General features: G+C 38.9%; 1 protein-coding gene across 1 annotated transcript in view; it reads right to left on the bottom strand.

The window, feature by feature from the left end:
• STK10 (serine/threonine kinase 10) overlaps nt 1-17,831 on the bottom strand; it is a 124,807-nt gene that overhangs the window by 80,515 nt on the left and 26,461 nt on the right. The window contains exon 2 of the mRNA XM_074212417.1: nt 12,768-12,932. Coding sequence (XP_074068518.1) covers nt 12,768-12,932 — 165 coding nt within the window. The remainder of the gene's footprint in view (nt 1-12,767; nt 12,933-17,831) is intronic.

The following is a 17,831-nucleotide window of genomic DNA, read 5'->3' as shown; positions in this document are numbered from 1 at the left end:
TTTCTCTCCCAATCACCCAGAATCAAAACTTCCCCATCATCTTTTATTCTTCTCTCTCTCTCTCTTCACCCTCATATCCAACCCAGTGCCAAGTTCTTGGCAATATCACACAAATACCCCTCCTTCTTTTCATTCCATACTAACTGCCTCAGTCCCAGTTTAAGCCTCAATTATCTTGTGTCTGGACTATGGCAATATATTGCTAACTGACTGCCTTGTCTGTGGTTGGTCCCTTTTCAATTCATTCCATCTACCACAATCACATTTATCTTCTTCAAATGAATCTTTGATCATGTCACTGTCCTATTTTTTAAAAGTCTTCCAAGGATCCTTAGTGCCTACCAAATAGAATAAAAACTCTTCAACTAGTTCTTCAAGGCCTTCCACAATTTACCTCCAAATTATATTTCCTATCTATCTCTCACACATATCTACCTGGTCTTCTAGGCAAAGCAAATGACTTCATTTCCTCTGAACACATGCTTTCCAATCTCCTATACCCCTGCCACAGTATACTCGTTCTCACTTATTTTTACTAATCCACTTCAGCAGTTACTCACAGAAGGAACCCCTTTTAATACTTAGAAATAAAAAGGAAAGGGCAACTATGTGCGCAGTGGCTAGAGCACCAGCCCTGGAATCATGAAGACATGAGTTCAAACCCAGCCTCAGACACTTAATAATTGCCTAGCTGTGTGACCTTAGGCAAGTCACTTAAATAAACTCCATTGCCTAAAATAAATAAAAAGAAAAAAAAAGGAAAATATCCCCAAACCTTTGAATTCTCTCTCCTCCTCCTCTGTCTCCCACCCTTTGTGTCTTTCTCTCACTATCTCCTTCTTTCTCTCTCTCTCTCTCCCCCCTCCTATAAAACATCGCCCAACTTTCTGTTTTCGATTTCCTGCTTTCTATTAAGTCCCTCCAAATTCATTTTCCCAAGGAGCATAGAAGAAGGCGTGGGCCTCTGGAGTTGCTGGCTAGTACATTCAAGAAGGTTTTCTTGCACTTTAAACAATGAAGGAAAGCATCCAGCTATGTCCTGGCCAGGCTAAAGGCAGGGCTCAAGTCAGAGAAGGGAGTAGTGGCCTGTTTGATTTGGAGGGACCTCCACTATGCTTGTCTGACCTCTGAGCTCTGAGGGAGCTCTGGTTAAGTGTAGAGCATGAAAGAATGAACACAGAGAGACCATCGGAGAAAAGTGCTAGGCTGAACTGACAGTCTCCTCTGGAATGTAGAAATCAGAGAGAAGGGCTGACCCCAAGGCCCCAGGAAGGCTCCACTAGGGTATGTGTGCCTCCAGCCTGGTCATAGAGGCAAGTTGAGATAAAACAGAGAAATCCTTCCAATACCAAGACTTGATCAGACACCAAAAACTTTTAATTTCTTTCATGTCCACATTCCCAGATCACACACCAACTTGAAACACTAAATAGATGAGTAAATTCCAACGATTCAGTCTCTGTTCCTGAGCAAACCAATTTCTCTGGCTCCAGTGCTGTCTAAAACTTTTATTTATCCCCTCCTGGGTTAAAAAGCATGATTTCAAAAGGGTGTGAATGTCATTCATTTTTGTCCATATGTTAGAGATCAAAAAGAATGGGTTCAGCTCATTGTTGTTGTTATGTCCAACTCTTTGTGACCCCATTTGGGGTTTTCTTGGCAGAACCATTTTCTTCTTCAACTCAATTTACAGAGGCAACTGAGGCAAATAGGGTTAAGTGATTTGATCAGGGTCATACAGCCAGCTAGTAAAGTGTCTGAGATCAGATTTGAACTCAGGAAGAGGAGTCTTTCTGACTACATGTCTACTGTAGCACCTAGCTGCCCACTTCATGGCTATATTCTAAGCAGTTGAAAATACTCATGGATATAGTCTCAAAACAGAAAACTAAGATGTAAAGTCATCCAGTCCAAGTCCATCATTTTACAATGGAGGACACAGGCCCAGAGGACATTTGACTGATTTCTTCCTATGATACTAGTAATGCAAGCTCACAGACATTCCCATAGGTCTGAGATAGGGCAAGAGTAAATTCCTTACTGAATTACTCACAAGGAGTTGTCATTAATGGAATTTATCTCTGCACCTGGTGAAGCCCGTGCCCACAGTGACTTATCTCTGGTTCAATTAAAGATGTGTTTGTTTGGTTCCATATTTAGCCAAGAGAAATCAAAAGTTAAGTGATGTTGCCAGAGACTCATAGAAAGTTAGGTCTGAAAATTATATCCCACCTTTTTTTTTTTTTTTTTGGACAAATGAAGAAACTGGGATTCTGAGAAGTTCAATCAGTTGTTCAAGGTCACACAGATAATGAACAGCAGAGTCGAGAGGTAAACCCAGACTTGGGTGAAACTAAGGCCTTTCCATTATACTATGCAAATTTTGCTCTTTATTAAAACATCTTTTTATTTTCTTTTATTAAAACCCATAAATTCAAGATACATGTTTTTCTAATCAGGCTTTTTTTGGCAATGAGAAAAGACTATTTTCCCATGATCATTCTGACTTTTAATGTCAGTAGCCCAAAAAAGTCAAAGTCCTAAGTCTTATTCATTCCAGGATCTCAAAATATTCATTTAAGCAAAAGGTCTTAAAGTCCACTCTCACCATATGCAGCAATCCAAAAGACACTATAAAGAATCCAAGGTCCTGGTCTCTTCTTCCTCCTCCCTCTCCCCAGGCCCTAACCTTGTCTTCTTTCCCGCTGACCCTGTAGCCCTGATGCTGAGCTGTGTGCAGCTTTGAATTTCCCCAGACTGAATGCACAAATTTCCAGAGTCTTCTGGGAAAAAGATACTTTTCCAAAATACAGTTCTTCTGTTCACAAGTTTTATCACTTTCAAGCCATTTTCTTCACATTAAACATAAACCTATAATCATCAGCATTATTGTTATTATTTTTAATAGTAACAATAAAATAAATAACATTTTAGCATATTTTAAAGTTTGCAAAGTACTTTACAAATATTTCATTTTATCTTTAAAACAAACGAGAGACTGGCAGAATTATTATCTCCATTTTACAGATAAAGAAACTAAGGCAGGAACACTGTCCCCTGTCAGACACTTGACAGTGGGAAGTCACCAAACCCCAAATGCTTTGCCAGAAAAAACAAAAAGAAGCTAAGGAAGACAAAATTTAAATGACTTGCTCAGGGTCACAAAGCTAGTAAGTGTCTGAGGCTGGATTTGAATTCAGGTCTTCCTAAGTTAGAGGCAGGTAGGGAGTATAGTGGATAAAACCAGGCCCGGAGTCAGGAAGATAAGAGTTCTAGTCAGGCCTCAGATACTTACTTGCTGTATGACCCTGTCAAATTACTTAATCCTGTTTGCCTCAGTTTCCTCATCTGTAAAATGAGTTCACAAAGAGTCAGACACAACTAAACAATAACTTCCCGATTTCAGGTCCAGTCCTCTATCCTGGAGGCCACTTAGTTGCTTCTATTAATAACTTATTTAACAACTATAAAAAGCAGTTATTGTAGGGTGGCTAGGTGGCACAGTGCACAGAGCACCGGCCCTGGAATCAGGAGTACCTGAGTTCAAATCCGGCCTCAGACACTTAATAATTACCTAGCTGTGTGGCCTTGGGCAAGCCACTTAACCCCATTTGCCTTGCAAAAAAAACTAAAAAAAAAAAGCAGTTATTTTATACCCTTGTGTAGCAATTCATAAAATATTAATTTTAAATCAAAGAGTAACATCCTAGGAACATTTCTGTCTAAACAGCATTGAAAAGAATAAAAAGAATAAGAACAATATCACTGATAGTATTAGCAGCTCATATTTATATAGCACTTTAAGATTTGCCAGGTCTTTTGCATACATTATTGCATTTGTTCCATAACTTTGGAAAAGAGGTACCATTAATATACATATCTCCTTTATAAAGATAAGCAAATTAAGACTGACAGGGGTTAAATGACTTATTTTTAAAAGCTGAATATGAAAGACCACAGGCTTTGCAAAGGATATTAGCTTCTCTTGAGGGTTTATGGACAAGGCAGTATTTGGTGTGAACTTGAATGGATCGATCCTTCCCCTAAATCCAGAAAGAATCACATAGTATCTGAGATTGAATTTGAACTCAGGTTTAGCCCTCTAGGCTCTACCTTATGCTGTCTGTATGTCATTTGAGCATAAGATAAAGTGAGCAGATGACATTTGAACTTCAAACTCTGTAGTCCTAAACACAATCCTGGATGAAGAGAACCTGTCATTTTCTTCCCCAATCCAAGGCAAAAAAAAAAAAAGAAAGACCCTCACACTCCTTCCAGGAAGGATATGTTACCATCACTGTTCAGTCATTTTTCAATCTGACTCTTCATGATGCCATTTGGGATGTCTCTTGACAGAGATACAGGAGTGGTTTGCCATTCCTCCTCCAGATCATTTTACAGATGAGGAAAATGAAGCAAATAGGATTAAGTGACTTGTCCAGTTACACAGCTAGGAAGTGATTGAGGCCAGATTTGAACTCACTCAGGAAGATTAGTCTTTTTGACTCTAGGCCTAGTCTTCTATCCATTGTGCCACCTAGCTGTCCAACCCTACCACCAATATTCTTGGGCAAATCCATTAACTTATTTGAACCTCAGTTTCATCATCTGCAAAATGGAAATAATTAGTCTAGATTATGTCTAACTCAATTCAACAATCACCTATTATGATTAGTTGCATGTACTACTAAATTGGGGACAGAGATTTTAAAAATTTCAGTATTTCTGTCTCCAAGGGGCTAATTAGTTTCCTGAGGAATATATAAATGATTACAAAAGAAAAGACATACAGTATGTGTGGCAGGGGACAAGAGGACAACCTAAAAAACTAGTTGAAGAACATCTCAACTCTACTATATGCTTCCTAGACAAGATCCTTAACCTCACTGAACCTATGTTTTTTGTGCCCTCAAAAAGTATAAAAAGTTGATAGCAGTTCTTTTTTTGTTGGCAAAAACTGAAAGGATACTCAAACAAATGACTGCAGTATGGTATATGAACATGATTGGATACTACTGTGCCATAAGAAATAATTTAGGGTACAGTTTCAGAGGAAGTGTCATATAAAGTGATGCTGAGTAAAAGAACATCATAAAAACAAATAATCTTTAAAAGACTTAAGAATTCTGACAAACACGATGATCAACCATGATTCTAAGAATATGATGATAGATGTTACCCATTTTAACTGATTGGTAATGTACTAAATGAGAATGAGAATCCGTTTTGAACATGGTCAATATAGAATTTTATTTTGTTTGATTATGCATATTAATTTTCCTTCTTTTTTTCCCAGTGAGGGAAAAAGAGAGAGAGAGAGAATAATGCCTGTTAATTGAGAAAAAATATATATAATCTTAAAAAGTAAGAGAAAATAAAAATGAAGGGCTGGGGCTATATAGTCATTAAAGTTCCCAATTAACTCTAAATCTACATTCAATGAAATTGAGTAAAAAACAATATTTTCTGCTTGGGAGAGGAAGGGTAATGCAAAGAGATAGAGAATCAAGACAAGTCTTAGGGAAGAAAAAGCTCAGTCTTGGGAGAAAAAGACACAGATGAGGAAAGATCCCCCTTTTCCCCAATGGCCCACGTTGTTTATTCTAGGATTCCTTCAACTCTGACATTCCATGCTCTAAGGTCCCCTCCTGTTTCTCCTACACTAACATTATATGAATTCTATATACATAAAAGAAAGGAAGGGAACCTCTTGGCCACATTAAATACTTGAATAAGATCTCTTTTCCTGCTCCAATATCACAGAACAGAGAGAAGAACGAAACTTGGTGTCATTTCTTCCTCTACTAACACTGCCAAACAAACTCACCTGAACACATACCAAGCATGCTTGTTCATAAGAAGATAAGGGTAGCCCTAGCTAGATAAGAGAAACAGCAGGGTCACACATGAGACTAGGCAATTAATTTTTATAGCCTGTAGACAACAGGGGCAAGGAATATATAGGGACTGATAAAAGCCAGGCTCTCTGCCAGGTCCTCCTCACGAGTCAGCTGGACTCTCTTCCCCATAAGGTAAACAACCCAACTTTTGCTATCCACTTTGCACCTTTGATTTTTTTTCTTTTAGTGTAAATTTTTTATTCATTTTAAATTTAAATACAAAACAAGACAAGAAAAAAATGTTCATGTTTACATACCTATGATATTAAATGTAACAAGAAGAGGAAGTCATTTCAATAGCCCAAAAAATAAGTTGACCTTAGTTAAATAACTTTCCCTCTTTCATCGACAGGTCCTTGGCTCTAAAATGAGGGAGTTTGTAGGAGCTAGTCTCTAAGGCCCCTTGTTAATACTCTGAGATTCTATGATTCAACCATTTCCCCTTCCCCTTCTGTTCTCCCCAAATGCTGTATCAACAGTCCCCAGTTCTGGTTCATTCATTCTCTATTCTAAGAAGTTATAGTCATTTCATTTCCCAGAGGAAATGTTCCTCATTCCCAGCAGGTGTTCCATAGAGATCTGCTGAATTATGAAAAATTATGAATGATGATAATGCGACCTCACACTCATTTAGCATTTTGTTTCTTTCAAAGGACTTTCTCATATATAATCTCCACAGCATAGAATGGAAGGGAAGTGAATGGAAGTGAAGACCAGATGATCTTCATAGAAAGCCTTCTGATACACAAACTCTCCTCTGTAAATGAGGGACCAGAGGAGCTCGAAGATCTCATGTCACACCAACTGAGTCACTGAAAGTTTGCTGGAACCCTTCCCCTCTCTTATTTTAAACCAAGGCACAAATATCACTGAAACACCTAAAGGAAGCACTCTGGTCTTGGGCAAAATCCCCCAACCTGCTGGGGCTAGTCTGTCTTCCCACTCCACCCCCTATGCAGCCACCCAGCAGATAAGGAAGAGGTTTCTGGTTACTCAATCAAGACCTATTTGTGGTAGGAAGTCCACAGAGCCAGTGCTAAATAGTAAACATTAAAATGTCAGCTGCTTATCTAGAGTATTCTGTAGGTGGAGTCCAGAGAATTTGCTCCCTGATCTCAGTGCCCCTCATCAAACAATGTGGCCATTCAGCACTGCAGGCCCCAGCACCCACCACCCTCCCTTCTGAACATAACTGACCCCCTCCCTCCACACCCACCCTCCCTGGAAAACCTTTGAAGGAAAAATCTGGAGTAAGAACTGAAAAGTGCAATGAGCTTATCTTTCCCACTAAATAGAAAGAGAAGGAGGACTCTTTGGGTCAGGTGAAATGATCCCCAGGAATTTCCAAGACAAGGAGGAACTTAATGGGACCAGAAACTTGGCTGGCTGTTTAGAAAGGCAATGTGATAGGGTGGTGAGAGGGGGGAGTGAGGGGGGGCTTGAAGAAGGAGATCAGGTTTGCACAAACCCTGGTGCTCTATCCTGGAGTGAGTTTACTTAGCTACTTGGTGACTCAGTTTCCTCATCTGTAAAATGACCTCTCTTTAACAGCTGTCTGACCTGTCTTAGAGGGTTGCTTCACAGATCCAATGAAAAAATGTATAAACTGGAAACTGGACAGGCTTATCTAACATTGAGCACTTAAGGGGATAAGCTATTATTATTATTAAGGCAAAGGTAGAAGAGAAGTAGGAGGGCTAAGGACACAATGTACTCTCTTCTTTAACAACCTGGATGCTGCCATCCTTATGGGAAAGTCACAGGCTCAATCTGCCTCTATCCAGTCTTCAGTAGGTGGGTGTCCACATTCATGTCATCTATCTCCCCCTTCGATGTCTCTGGGGAAGGGCAGCTTCTGAATTGTTACCTAAGCTTGACTACCAGGAAATCTTTCAATCCTCCTAATGCCCAGACACAGGACATTTGAAAGTGGATAATATTATTTATCAAGGCTATACCAAACAACTAAAAATGATTCTGATCAATTTTTTTTTAATTTCCTATATTTTTTCTAAGGGCCTATGATTTCACCAGGCACCTAGGTTGTGTTAAAAGGCTAGTTTGAGCTTTGCCCTGGTCATTTAAGGCAAACTCGGGGAAATAAAACAAAAAGGAGTTGCTTAGTACAGGGACCTGTTTTTGTAAATAAGATTAAAACATTTTACATTTAAGGGTAAGACAATCCTGATTGGATGACATTTCAATGAGAAGGTGTCACTTCAGCTCCTCCCCTATTAATCTCATCTTTTTGTTGCAGTTCAGTTGTTTTCAGTCATGTCTGATTTTTCACACACACCCCCCCCAACATTGGGGTTTTCTCAGCTAAGATACTGGAATGGTTTGCCATTTCCTTCTCCAACTCATTTGACAGATGAGGAAACTGAGACTTGCCCAGGGTTACATAGGTAGTTGGTATATGAAGTCAGAGTTGAACTCAGGAAGATGTTTCTTTCTGATTCCAAGTCTGGCATTCTATATCCATTGTGCCACCTTGAGCCAGGAAGATCTGAGTTCAAACTCTACCTCAGACATTTCCCAGTGGCTGGCACAGGGTATACAATCTAACCTCTCTTCTCCTCAGTTTCCTCATCTGTAAAACTGGGATGATAATAGTAGCACCTGTCTCAGAGTTGTGATGATCAAAAGATATATATATAGATAGATAGATAGATAGATAGATAGATAGATATAGATATATAAAGATATATATATACATGTATATACACACTTTGTAAACATTAAAGTATTATATAAAATGACATTCTTATTATAATTATTACTATCGTTATTTTTATAATGTTCTACATAAGGAAACTTGTTATGTAGAAACTCATTCTCCACTACAGATCAGAGACTCTTGGTTCTTAAAGTGTGGCTCTCCAACTCTTCTTTGCTCATGGACATTATTATTATTTGCTGTGATGAATACAGGCATACAAGTTTAAATTAAGTTCTAAACCATACTTCAGAAACTCAATCCTTCACTTGAACCCAGGGTTTACTACCTTTCCTGACTTTCATTTACCTCCTTTACATTATAGTCACACTGGTCTGTTTTGCATCCTCTATCCCTCTCCTATATACCTTTACAGCTTGTCCTACATACCTGGAAGGCATTCAAACATCACCTTTTAAATCCACTTAAGATATTTGGGGAGATCCACTGGTTTACAATTCATATTTCCTGATCTGAGTATATTGGGCAGAATATAGTTTGGAGCCAAGAGCCCTCAGAGTCCTAAATTTAGTTTCAGTTCTGCCACTGAGATAGATTGGTGACTGTAGGCAAATCTGTCAAGCATCACTTTACCCATATATATAATACTGTCCTGTACAAAGACCAGAACTCCACAGCCCACATGTGCTCTGCCCTCCTGAATCACAGGTTAGGATTGTGGTTTGACCTGGATCAGCATTTCTTCTTTTCAAAATATTTATCTAGAAGATGAACATCAGTGTCATCCTTTTCTTATAATAATTTCCGCAAAATAATTTCAGTATCATGAAGATAGTAACTGTTGCTAATCCCAAAGAACTTTCCCCAGAAATTCATAACCCTGCTCTCCATGCTCATTTGTCCACAAGCATTTATTAGGTACTTATTATGTCCAAAGTTCTACAAATATCTCTAGGTGGTGGGGAAAAGAAATGATGGAATCTGGAATTCTAGAATCTTAAAAATTGATAGGAATATTAGACCCATTTTCAAGAAACTTAAATATCTTTGGGGAGATAAAACACACATGAAATAATTATGTTTGTATAGATATAATCATTTTTATAGAATAAATACCCAACATTAGATAAGATTTCAGTGATGGAAGAAAAGGGAGATAAATGGGGAAAGAGGAGAAGGGATGAGGGGATTAGAGGAGAAAGGGAGAAAAGAATAAGGAGAGAGCTGGAGTGTCAGCAAGAAAAACACTTTATGGGGAAGGTATAATTGGAGTAAGGTCTTGAAAAATGGGTAGAATTCTGCAACCAAATCAATCAATGAATGTTTATTATATGCCTACTATGTGTCAGAGACTGTTCTAAGCTCTGGACAAAGAACTATTGAGAACTACTATTTCATTATAAATAGAATGGGCATTTCAAGCAGAAGGAATAGCACAGGTAAAGTATGGTTGACAAGAAGCCCAGAAGAATCAAAAGATAAAGAGAAGGGTTTGGTTACAGTGGAAGATCTGATACAGTAATGGTGGGAAATAAGGCTAAGAGAGTAAGTTAGGGACAGTTTATGAAAGATCTTGAATACAAGATTAAGGACTTTGGACTTGATCCTGTAAACAATGGGGAACCATAAACAATTTCTTAAGTGAAGGACCAACACAGTCAGAACTTTACAGAACTTTTCATGAGGATAATTTACCTGGCAGCAGTATACAGGATTGACTGAAGGGGGAGACCTAGGAGACTGTTTTTGCAACATGGAAGTGAGATGATAAGGGCCAGATCTAAACTTGTCACAGTAGAAATAGAAAAGAAGGAAAAAAATGAGATTACCGCCCCAAAAAGGGTCAAAAGAACGTGGAGGCTGATGAAATATGGTAGGTGAAGAAAAAAAGAGTTAAAGTTATGTCCAGCAGGGTTTCAAATTTACTTCTCCCAGGAAGATCCAAAAATTGAGAACAAAACTAATGAGTAGGAAATGGGGTGAAGAAATAGGAGAGACCAAAAATCTTTAGATCACTGGACAACAAACTAATATTTGAATTATTGGATTTATTCAAATGAAAATCTCAAGTAAAAGTCCCTAATCAACACAGACACTGAAGTGGTGATAGGGTTGGAGTGGGAGTAGAGAGTGACTTTTAAAAGAATTTTGATTTAATCAAACTTTACAATCACTATATCTCCCTTTAGCTTTGATGGTTATTCCATCTTTGGGTTAGATATTTCCTTGATGACTATGATTTTGTGGAAAATCAACATTCTTTTCAACTCCAAATTCAAAAGACCATAAGAACTACTATCTTGGATCAAACAACTGGTCATATTCAATCCCAAATTCAATTTCTTTTGGAGGGGCATGTCTGCTCTCCCTGAAGTCAACTTAAAAATTTTATAGATATCCTTCAAACATATTTTTATCTAATATCCATGCATTTTTCTATACTCTTGGGTTGACAAAATTCCCAGGGATCTATGAACTAAGATGAGATAAAAATTACATCTTGTTTTCAACATAACTAGCTTCCTTTGTAATCCTATGTATTTTACTTTATTCATTCAATTTAAAATCATTGTTCTGGGAAGGGAGCTATAGACTTCCATAGCAGACTGCTACATAAGGAATCCATGACACAGAAAAGATTAAGAACTCCTACTTTGAACCCTCCTAACTTCTTCTTATAGCTGTTGACTAATTTAAATACTATTCCTGTAGTTTGGTTGTGGAAGAACAAACCTAAAAGGAATAGAAGTCATGAAAGTCTTCCCCCCAGAGAAAAGATCCAAACCCTTCAAAAGAAAGAAGAAAAGATCCAAAGGGGACTGAAAGAGTCAGCTAAGGGCTTCTTCCATTTATTCATTTTGAGGGCTTGGAAGTGTTTGGGGAAAAATTATTTAAGCTTAAAATTTTTAACATTAAAAAAAAGCAGAAGTGGTGATAAGAAATCACCAGGAGGATTTTACTAAGATTACAAATTCCGGAAGAAAAGCTGATCTCGTGGTTTTTGGCTCACTTCCACATGGCAGTCCAAGGGAAAGTGCCTAGTCACTCACTCACTGGGGGGTGGGGGGTGCAAAGGGGGAAGAGATAATACTCAGGGGTGTTCTGTTAAAAAAAAAATTTAGAGGAAAAGTCAAACACAAAAGTTCCCATTCCAAAGAAACCTAGCTCTCTAGGGACAATTTTTTGTTCCCTTTCAGCTATTATGTCATTTTTAAGAGAAGTCAGAAAATACCACATATATAAAATAGCTACATTCTGGGTCATATTGAGCCTTACTGGGGGTTTACGCACTGGGGAGAGATTAAAAAGAAAAGCATCAATATATGCTAAATTTAACCCTCAAATGTTAAAATCCATGTGTTTTGTTTAAGAATGTATATATTAGATGTATACATTAATGTATACATTAAGAATGTGCATATATATATATTATTAGAGAATCAATTCCAATTGTTATATTCAATGTAATGATTTTAAATCTTAAAATTAAAAATACAAAGATAAATATTACTGTCAGTTTTTTCCCTAAAGTCTGTTCCTTGGGGACAGTGTTAAGGCACTAACATTATTTCTCTCCCAGTAACTACAGTCAGAAGAACTGTAACTAGAATGCTGACTTCCTCTCAATTCTTTCTACACTGGCATCTGTCCCCAGTTTTCCACAAAAAACAAATTTGCTAAGGCTGTCAAGATATCCTTAATGCCAAATGAAAAAGCCATCTATGCCCGTCATCCTCCTTGACCTTTCTGTAACTCTTCTTCAACTAGTCTTAATCTCTAGGGTTCTCTAGTTACTTCTACTTTGTGACTTTAGGAGGATCCTCCTCAAACCATCCTAAGAACTCATCCCCATTCTACTTCCTGCCCTCTTTCCTGTCTTTTATAGTAAGGGACAGAAGCAGAATTTAAATCTAGATCCTCTGACCCCAAAGGCTGTGTGCTTTCTCACTGGACCCCCCCCCCCACCTCCATATGCAGATTACATATCAGGCTATTTATTTTCATCTTCTTAGTTCTTGAATGTATGTATTTTCTTTGGTACCACACTGAATTCTGTCAGTGGGATATATTTAGGTTATCTATTCATGGTTAACTCTGTGGTCCCCTGAAGCTTTTCCCCTGTACTTGCAAGGATCTTCCAGTACTGAGGACCAGCAGGCAGGAAATGGCAAAAAGTAGAAAGCTCTTACCCACAACTTCCCATCGTGGTAAAAGGCCCCCAGTAGCTTCACTATGTATGGGTGGTCACATGTAGCCAGGATTTCTATCTCCACTATATAATCTTCCAGCTCCTCCTCACTTTTGGTTTCGATGACTTTGGCAGCAGCCAACTCGCCCGTCTCTTTGTTCTTGGCCTGTAAGACAGAAACCCTCAAAATAATAAACAATTTGGTTTGTCCTGTGGTGTCTCCTCAGATTCACCTGCTGCCATATGTCACACTGCCCAATTCAATTCTACATCAAAGATAGGCTATGTGCAAGGAATAAAGGACATCTCAACAAGGGGAAAGGTGTCATGGACTTATAGAGGAAGAGCTGAGAGGGACTTCAGAGGTTACCTAATCACCCCCTCCATTTAACTGATAAAAAAAAAACCTGGGGTCTAGAGAGTTTAAATGATTTGTCTAAAGTTACATTAGTGAGTAGCACCTAGTTCCCAATTAGTCTGGGACCCAGAAAGGTTAAGGGACTTCTCTAAGGTCATTTAGACAAGAAGCACCAATCTTCTTCTAGTCTTGGGCCCAGAGAAGTTAAGTGACTTGTCTAAGGTTACTCAGCTAAGTAGCACCTAGTCCCCCATCCAGGCTGGGGACCAGAGAGGTTAGGAGATTTGACTAAGGTTACTCAGGTAAGTAGCAGAGCCAGGATTCAAGGAATTATTAGCACTAGAGCTAGAAGAGATCTCAGTAAGGACCTTTATCTCCAACTGGGGGCTACCACCCCCATTCCACTGTGCCACATTGCCTTGCACAGACCAGGAAGCTATAAAGCTAGTCCTTTCTAGCTCAAGGCAGTTACTTGACCAATACACTGAAGGGAGAAGAATATTACAAAGTGTCAGGCATGAGAACTATATCATTGTAAACATGAAAATGTTTATAAGAAAAATGAAAAAAAAAACCAGAAGATGAGCTAACATCCAGACAGTAATGACAACAGGATAGAAATATATTCAGTAACAATAAAAAAGATGCAAATGATTCAATGTCAATTAGGTTCTTTTTCATTGCAGGATTTAAGACTTGATTTTCTACTACAATCTTCATGGTCTGCCTACCTTATCTCTTTCTAACCTAAACCTATCCCTATTCTGCAGAAGAACCTGATGAATTCATTTGCTGTCACTTGTTAATGTTTTCAAAAATTCACCAGAAGTATGGGGCAGCTAGGTGGTGCAGTGGATAGAGCACCAGTCCTGGAGTCAGGGGGACCTGAGTTTAAATTTGACCTCAGACACTTAATAATTACCTAGCTGTGTGATCTTGGGAAAGTCATTTAACCCCATTTCCTTGCAAAAACCAAGAAGCAACCAAGCACATCACAGGTTGATACTTCTTTAGTTTGCCTTCTCTTCCCCCATCCCCATCTTAACCTTTTCAATAGATAAATGATCATTTTAAAAGTTCACTCAGAGTGCCTCAAAATCCTCACCCACAACCTTTAACTGCTGACATGCTACAATTTAATTTCCCAGAAAATAGGTCCTTTTTCATTTGCCAAGAGGAATATTCAAAGATTGGTTTGGTTTTGCTTAAGTCAGCAGTTTTGTGAGTATTTGACCAATCCACTTTGTTCAATTCAAGGGTAAAGGAAAAAACTGAGGTCCCTAATCTGCTTTCTGGGGATAGGAACCCACTACCAAGTAGAATGACAGCTCTTTCTTGACTCTCTGATTTTTGCCTTTACCTCCCACTGCCTTTCCCAGGACTTTGCATATAGGGCAATGTATGTTCATAATGAAGTTGACACTCCATCAGACATGATTGCAATCCCATTGGGCAAAGGCACACCCTGAGTGCTAGACATTAATAAAGCATACAGCTTTTCCTGTGTTGACCAAAGAGGAATGTTTCTCCAACAAGGTGGGTGGAAGGGCACCACACCATTGGCTCATTTTCCAGGTGGAGTCAAATATACATTGCTTGCATGCCTGAATGGGGTTATTGACATCTGAGCACTGCTTCCAACTCTGCTGCAAACCATACTGCTTAGGTAAACACCCATGGAATGTTGGCATAGTAGTTTTCTCTCATTTCAAAAGGGCCTGGGGAAGGAAAGATCAGGCAAATGGGCTATTAATTGAAAATCTGGCTCATTAAGCGGCTTAATTAAAATTAAAGACTTTTGAAAAAATCATATCCTTAAAGCCCACTACCTTCTTCCACCAAGGAGGTGATTGTGGGTCCTTTTCTGAGTGGAGAAAGGAACACCATGTCCAGTTGGACTTTTGACACCAAACAATGGCACAAGATTTAGAGTCAGGACATCTAGATTTGAATCTCATTCTACACACTTCACTTAAGATCTGTCAAACACTGTAAGGTTACCTGCCATCTAGTTCTTAAATTGTTTCTTTTTTTCCTAAGGTTTTTTTCAAGGCAAACAGGGTTAAGTGGCTTGCCCAAGGCCACACAGCTAGGTAATTATTAAGTGTCTGAGACCAGATTTGAACCCAGGTACTCCTGACTCCAAGGCCAGTGCTTTATCCACTATGCCACCTAGTCACCCCCTCTTAATTTGTTTCTAACACTAATATATTATGTCCCTCATTAGAATGCAAAGTCATTACATACTACAATTTGTTTTTCTAGCTCCCAGGGCTTCTCACAGTATCTGGAATAATGTAAATAATACCTATTGAGTTATTGAATGACCTGGGGCAAGTCACTGACCCTATCTGGCTCTCAGGATCAATCTTTATCAAATGATGGGGCTGATTTTCAATTTCTAATTCTATGAATCCTAACAAGTACAGGAGGAAGAGTGAAGAATATATACTATTCTGGGTCTTTACTATGCTCGACTAACTTGAATTTGAGTTACTTTGGATACTGTTCCCAGCTGCTACTGATCTTGCTGACATTCTCAACCCAAAATCCCTAAATTTGAGAGTGAAAGTAAGGAGATTACCTAGGAAATGGACATACTCCTAACTAGTGACCTTGGGCAAGTCAGTACCTAAATGAACCTCTCACCTATAACTTGTAACTTGTAAACCTTCCTGTCCTGCCTATCCCCAAGGACTGGCTGTTTTTTGGATCAAACAAAAGTATATATATGTGAGAGTTTCTGAAGATTATAAAGTATTCTACATTTATTTCAGTATTTCAAGGAAGAAAAGAATATGCACAAAGACAACAACAATGTAAATGAAAAGAACAATAAGCTTTAAAGGTTATCTAATTGTAGTGTAGTGGGAAGAGGTCAGGGAACTGAGGCTTAAGTCTTGACTGCTACTTATTGTGGGTATGCCCTTGTGCTAATTACTTAACCTCTCTGGGCTTCATATTCCTCACCTATAAAATAAAGGGGTTGGACAACACAAGATTTAAGTTCTCTTCCAGCTCTGACTCTACATGTTATAACCCTATACCTGAGCAAAGCACCCCTCCCTCTCCCCCACCCCTAGCACCTCAATAGATGTTTCAGATCTTGCTTCTGCTATTTCCCACCTGTGTGACCTTAGACAAGTCACTTAATTTCCTTTGACAATTAGTTCCAAATTTTATCCTTCCTTCTCCTACCTAAGATGGGGAATCACCAGATATAGATTATACACAGGCAATCATGTAAAATTATCTCCATATTTAATTAAATACTTTTTGAATTGATTTTGACTGTACATTCTGCTGTAGGGTTTGGATCTATATCCCAAGCTAGTTTAGGGATCAGGAAACCCCTCAGGGGAGACAAAGAAAAGAGAGAGACTTCATGCTCCTGTGGCTTAGCCTAGGAACTGAGAGCTTTACAAATTGCTTCTAAATGAAGACTTCAAAGAGGGGACTATATTTAGAAAGGAACACAATTCATGTTTCCTTTTTCCCATTGAATCACAGAATCTGACATGAATTCTAGGATCTAACTTTACTCCAACTGGCACCCCCACACCACCTCCTCCCCATTCCCCATGCTCTAAAATCTTTAGAGGTATTTAAGTTTTGTATTCTAGCCCTATTCTGTCTTCCCAGGCTTATCTACCATGTTTCTTCTACCTAAACCCTTCACCCATGTCATCTCTTCTGCCATCTCCACTTGGGCTATCATCTCCATGTCTTCCCCATCCACACTTTGGACTTCACCTCCTGGACCCAACCTGGGCTCTAATAGGACAATTTTGGCCTTGTTTTACCTGGATCCAGGGCTACACTGCCAAAGTGATCACCTTCCCCAGTATTCTACACACACACACACACACACACACACCCCAACTCCCTTTTATATGCTGCCTTTTCTAGTTTAAATGTAAACTCCTTGAAGATAGAAACTGTTTTACTTGCTTGAATTTATATTCCCAGTGCTAAGTATACTGGCTAGCACATAATAAATACTTAATACATGTTAGGTGCTATTATTCTCCTTTACAAATGAAGAAACTGAGGTTGAAAAGATAAGTGACTTGTCCAGGGTCACATGGCTAGTATCTAAGGACAGATATGAACTTGGTCCTCTCTGACTCTTAAGTCTATCACTCTGCCCACCAAAACGTCAGAAGACTAGAGAAAAAACCTCCAAGTCAGGATCAAAAGCAACAGAGAAGATGAGACATGAACAAGCATTGTGGTACAGTGGAGAGGACTGAATTTGGAGTCAGGAAAACTGGCAGGGCTGGGACACTGGTTTTACCACTAGGTAACCTCAAACAAGTAACTTCACCTCTTGGGACCTTAGATTGCTCATGCATGAAATAACGGGATTGAACCAGAGGACTGATCGCTAAACTACTGTCTTCTGGGATTCTGAAAAGATCAGAATTTGGCCAGGGAGAGATCAGTGGTGAATTTAGAGCAATCTGGGTGGAGTACAGAAACAAAATGAGGTTACAAGAGTGAAGGAGTGTGGGTGGTGAGGAAGTAGGGATGGTTCATTCAAGATGAGTCAGGAAGGGCAAGAGCAATGGGGTCATCTACTAAATAATAGTCTTCTAAACTGTAAAATCTTGCCTCACTATCTTCAATCACCTCCTCACCCCTCAGCACCAAAGTACAGGATTGAATTAGTTAGTATGGCTGCCTGAATGCTTATAGAAAATAAGA

This window comes from Macrotis lagotis, chromosome 1 (genome assembly GCF_037893015.1).
Source record: "Macrotis lagotis isolate mMagLag1 chromosome 1, bilby.v1.9.chrom.fasta, whole genome shotgun sequence".
Classification (NCBI taxonomy): Eukaryota; Metazoa; Chordata; class Mammalia; order Peramelemorphia; family Peramelidae; genus Macrotis; species Macrotis lagotis.
This window is presented reverse-complemented; position numbering and strand designations above follow the sequence as displayed.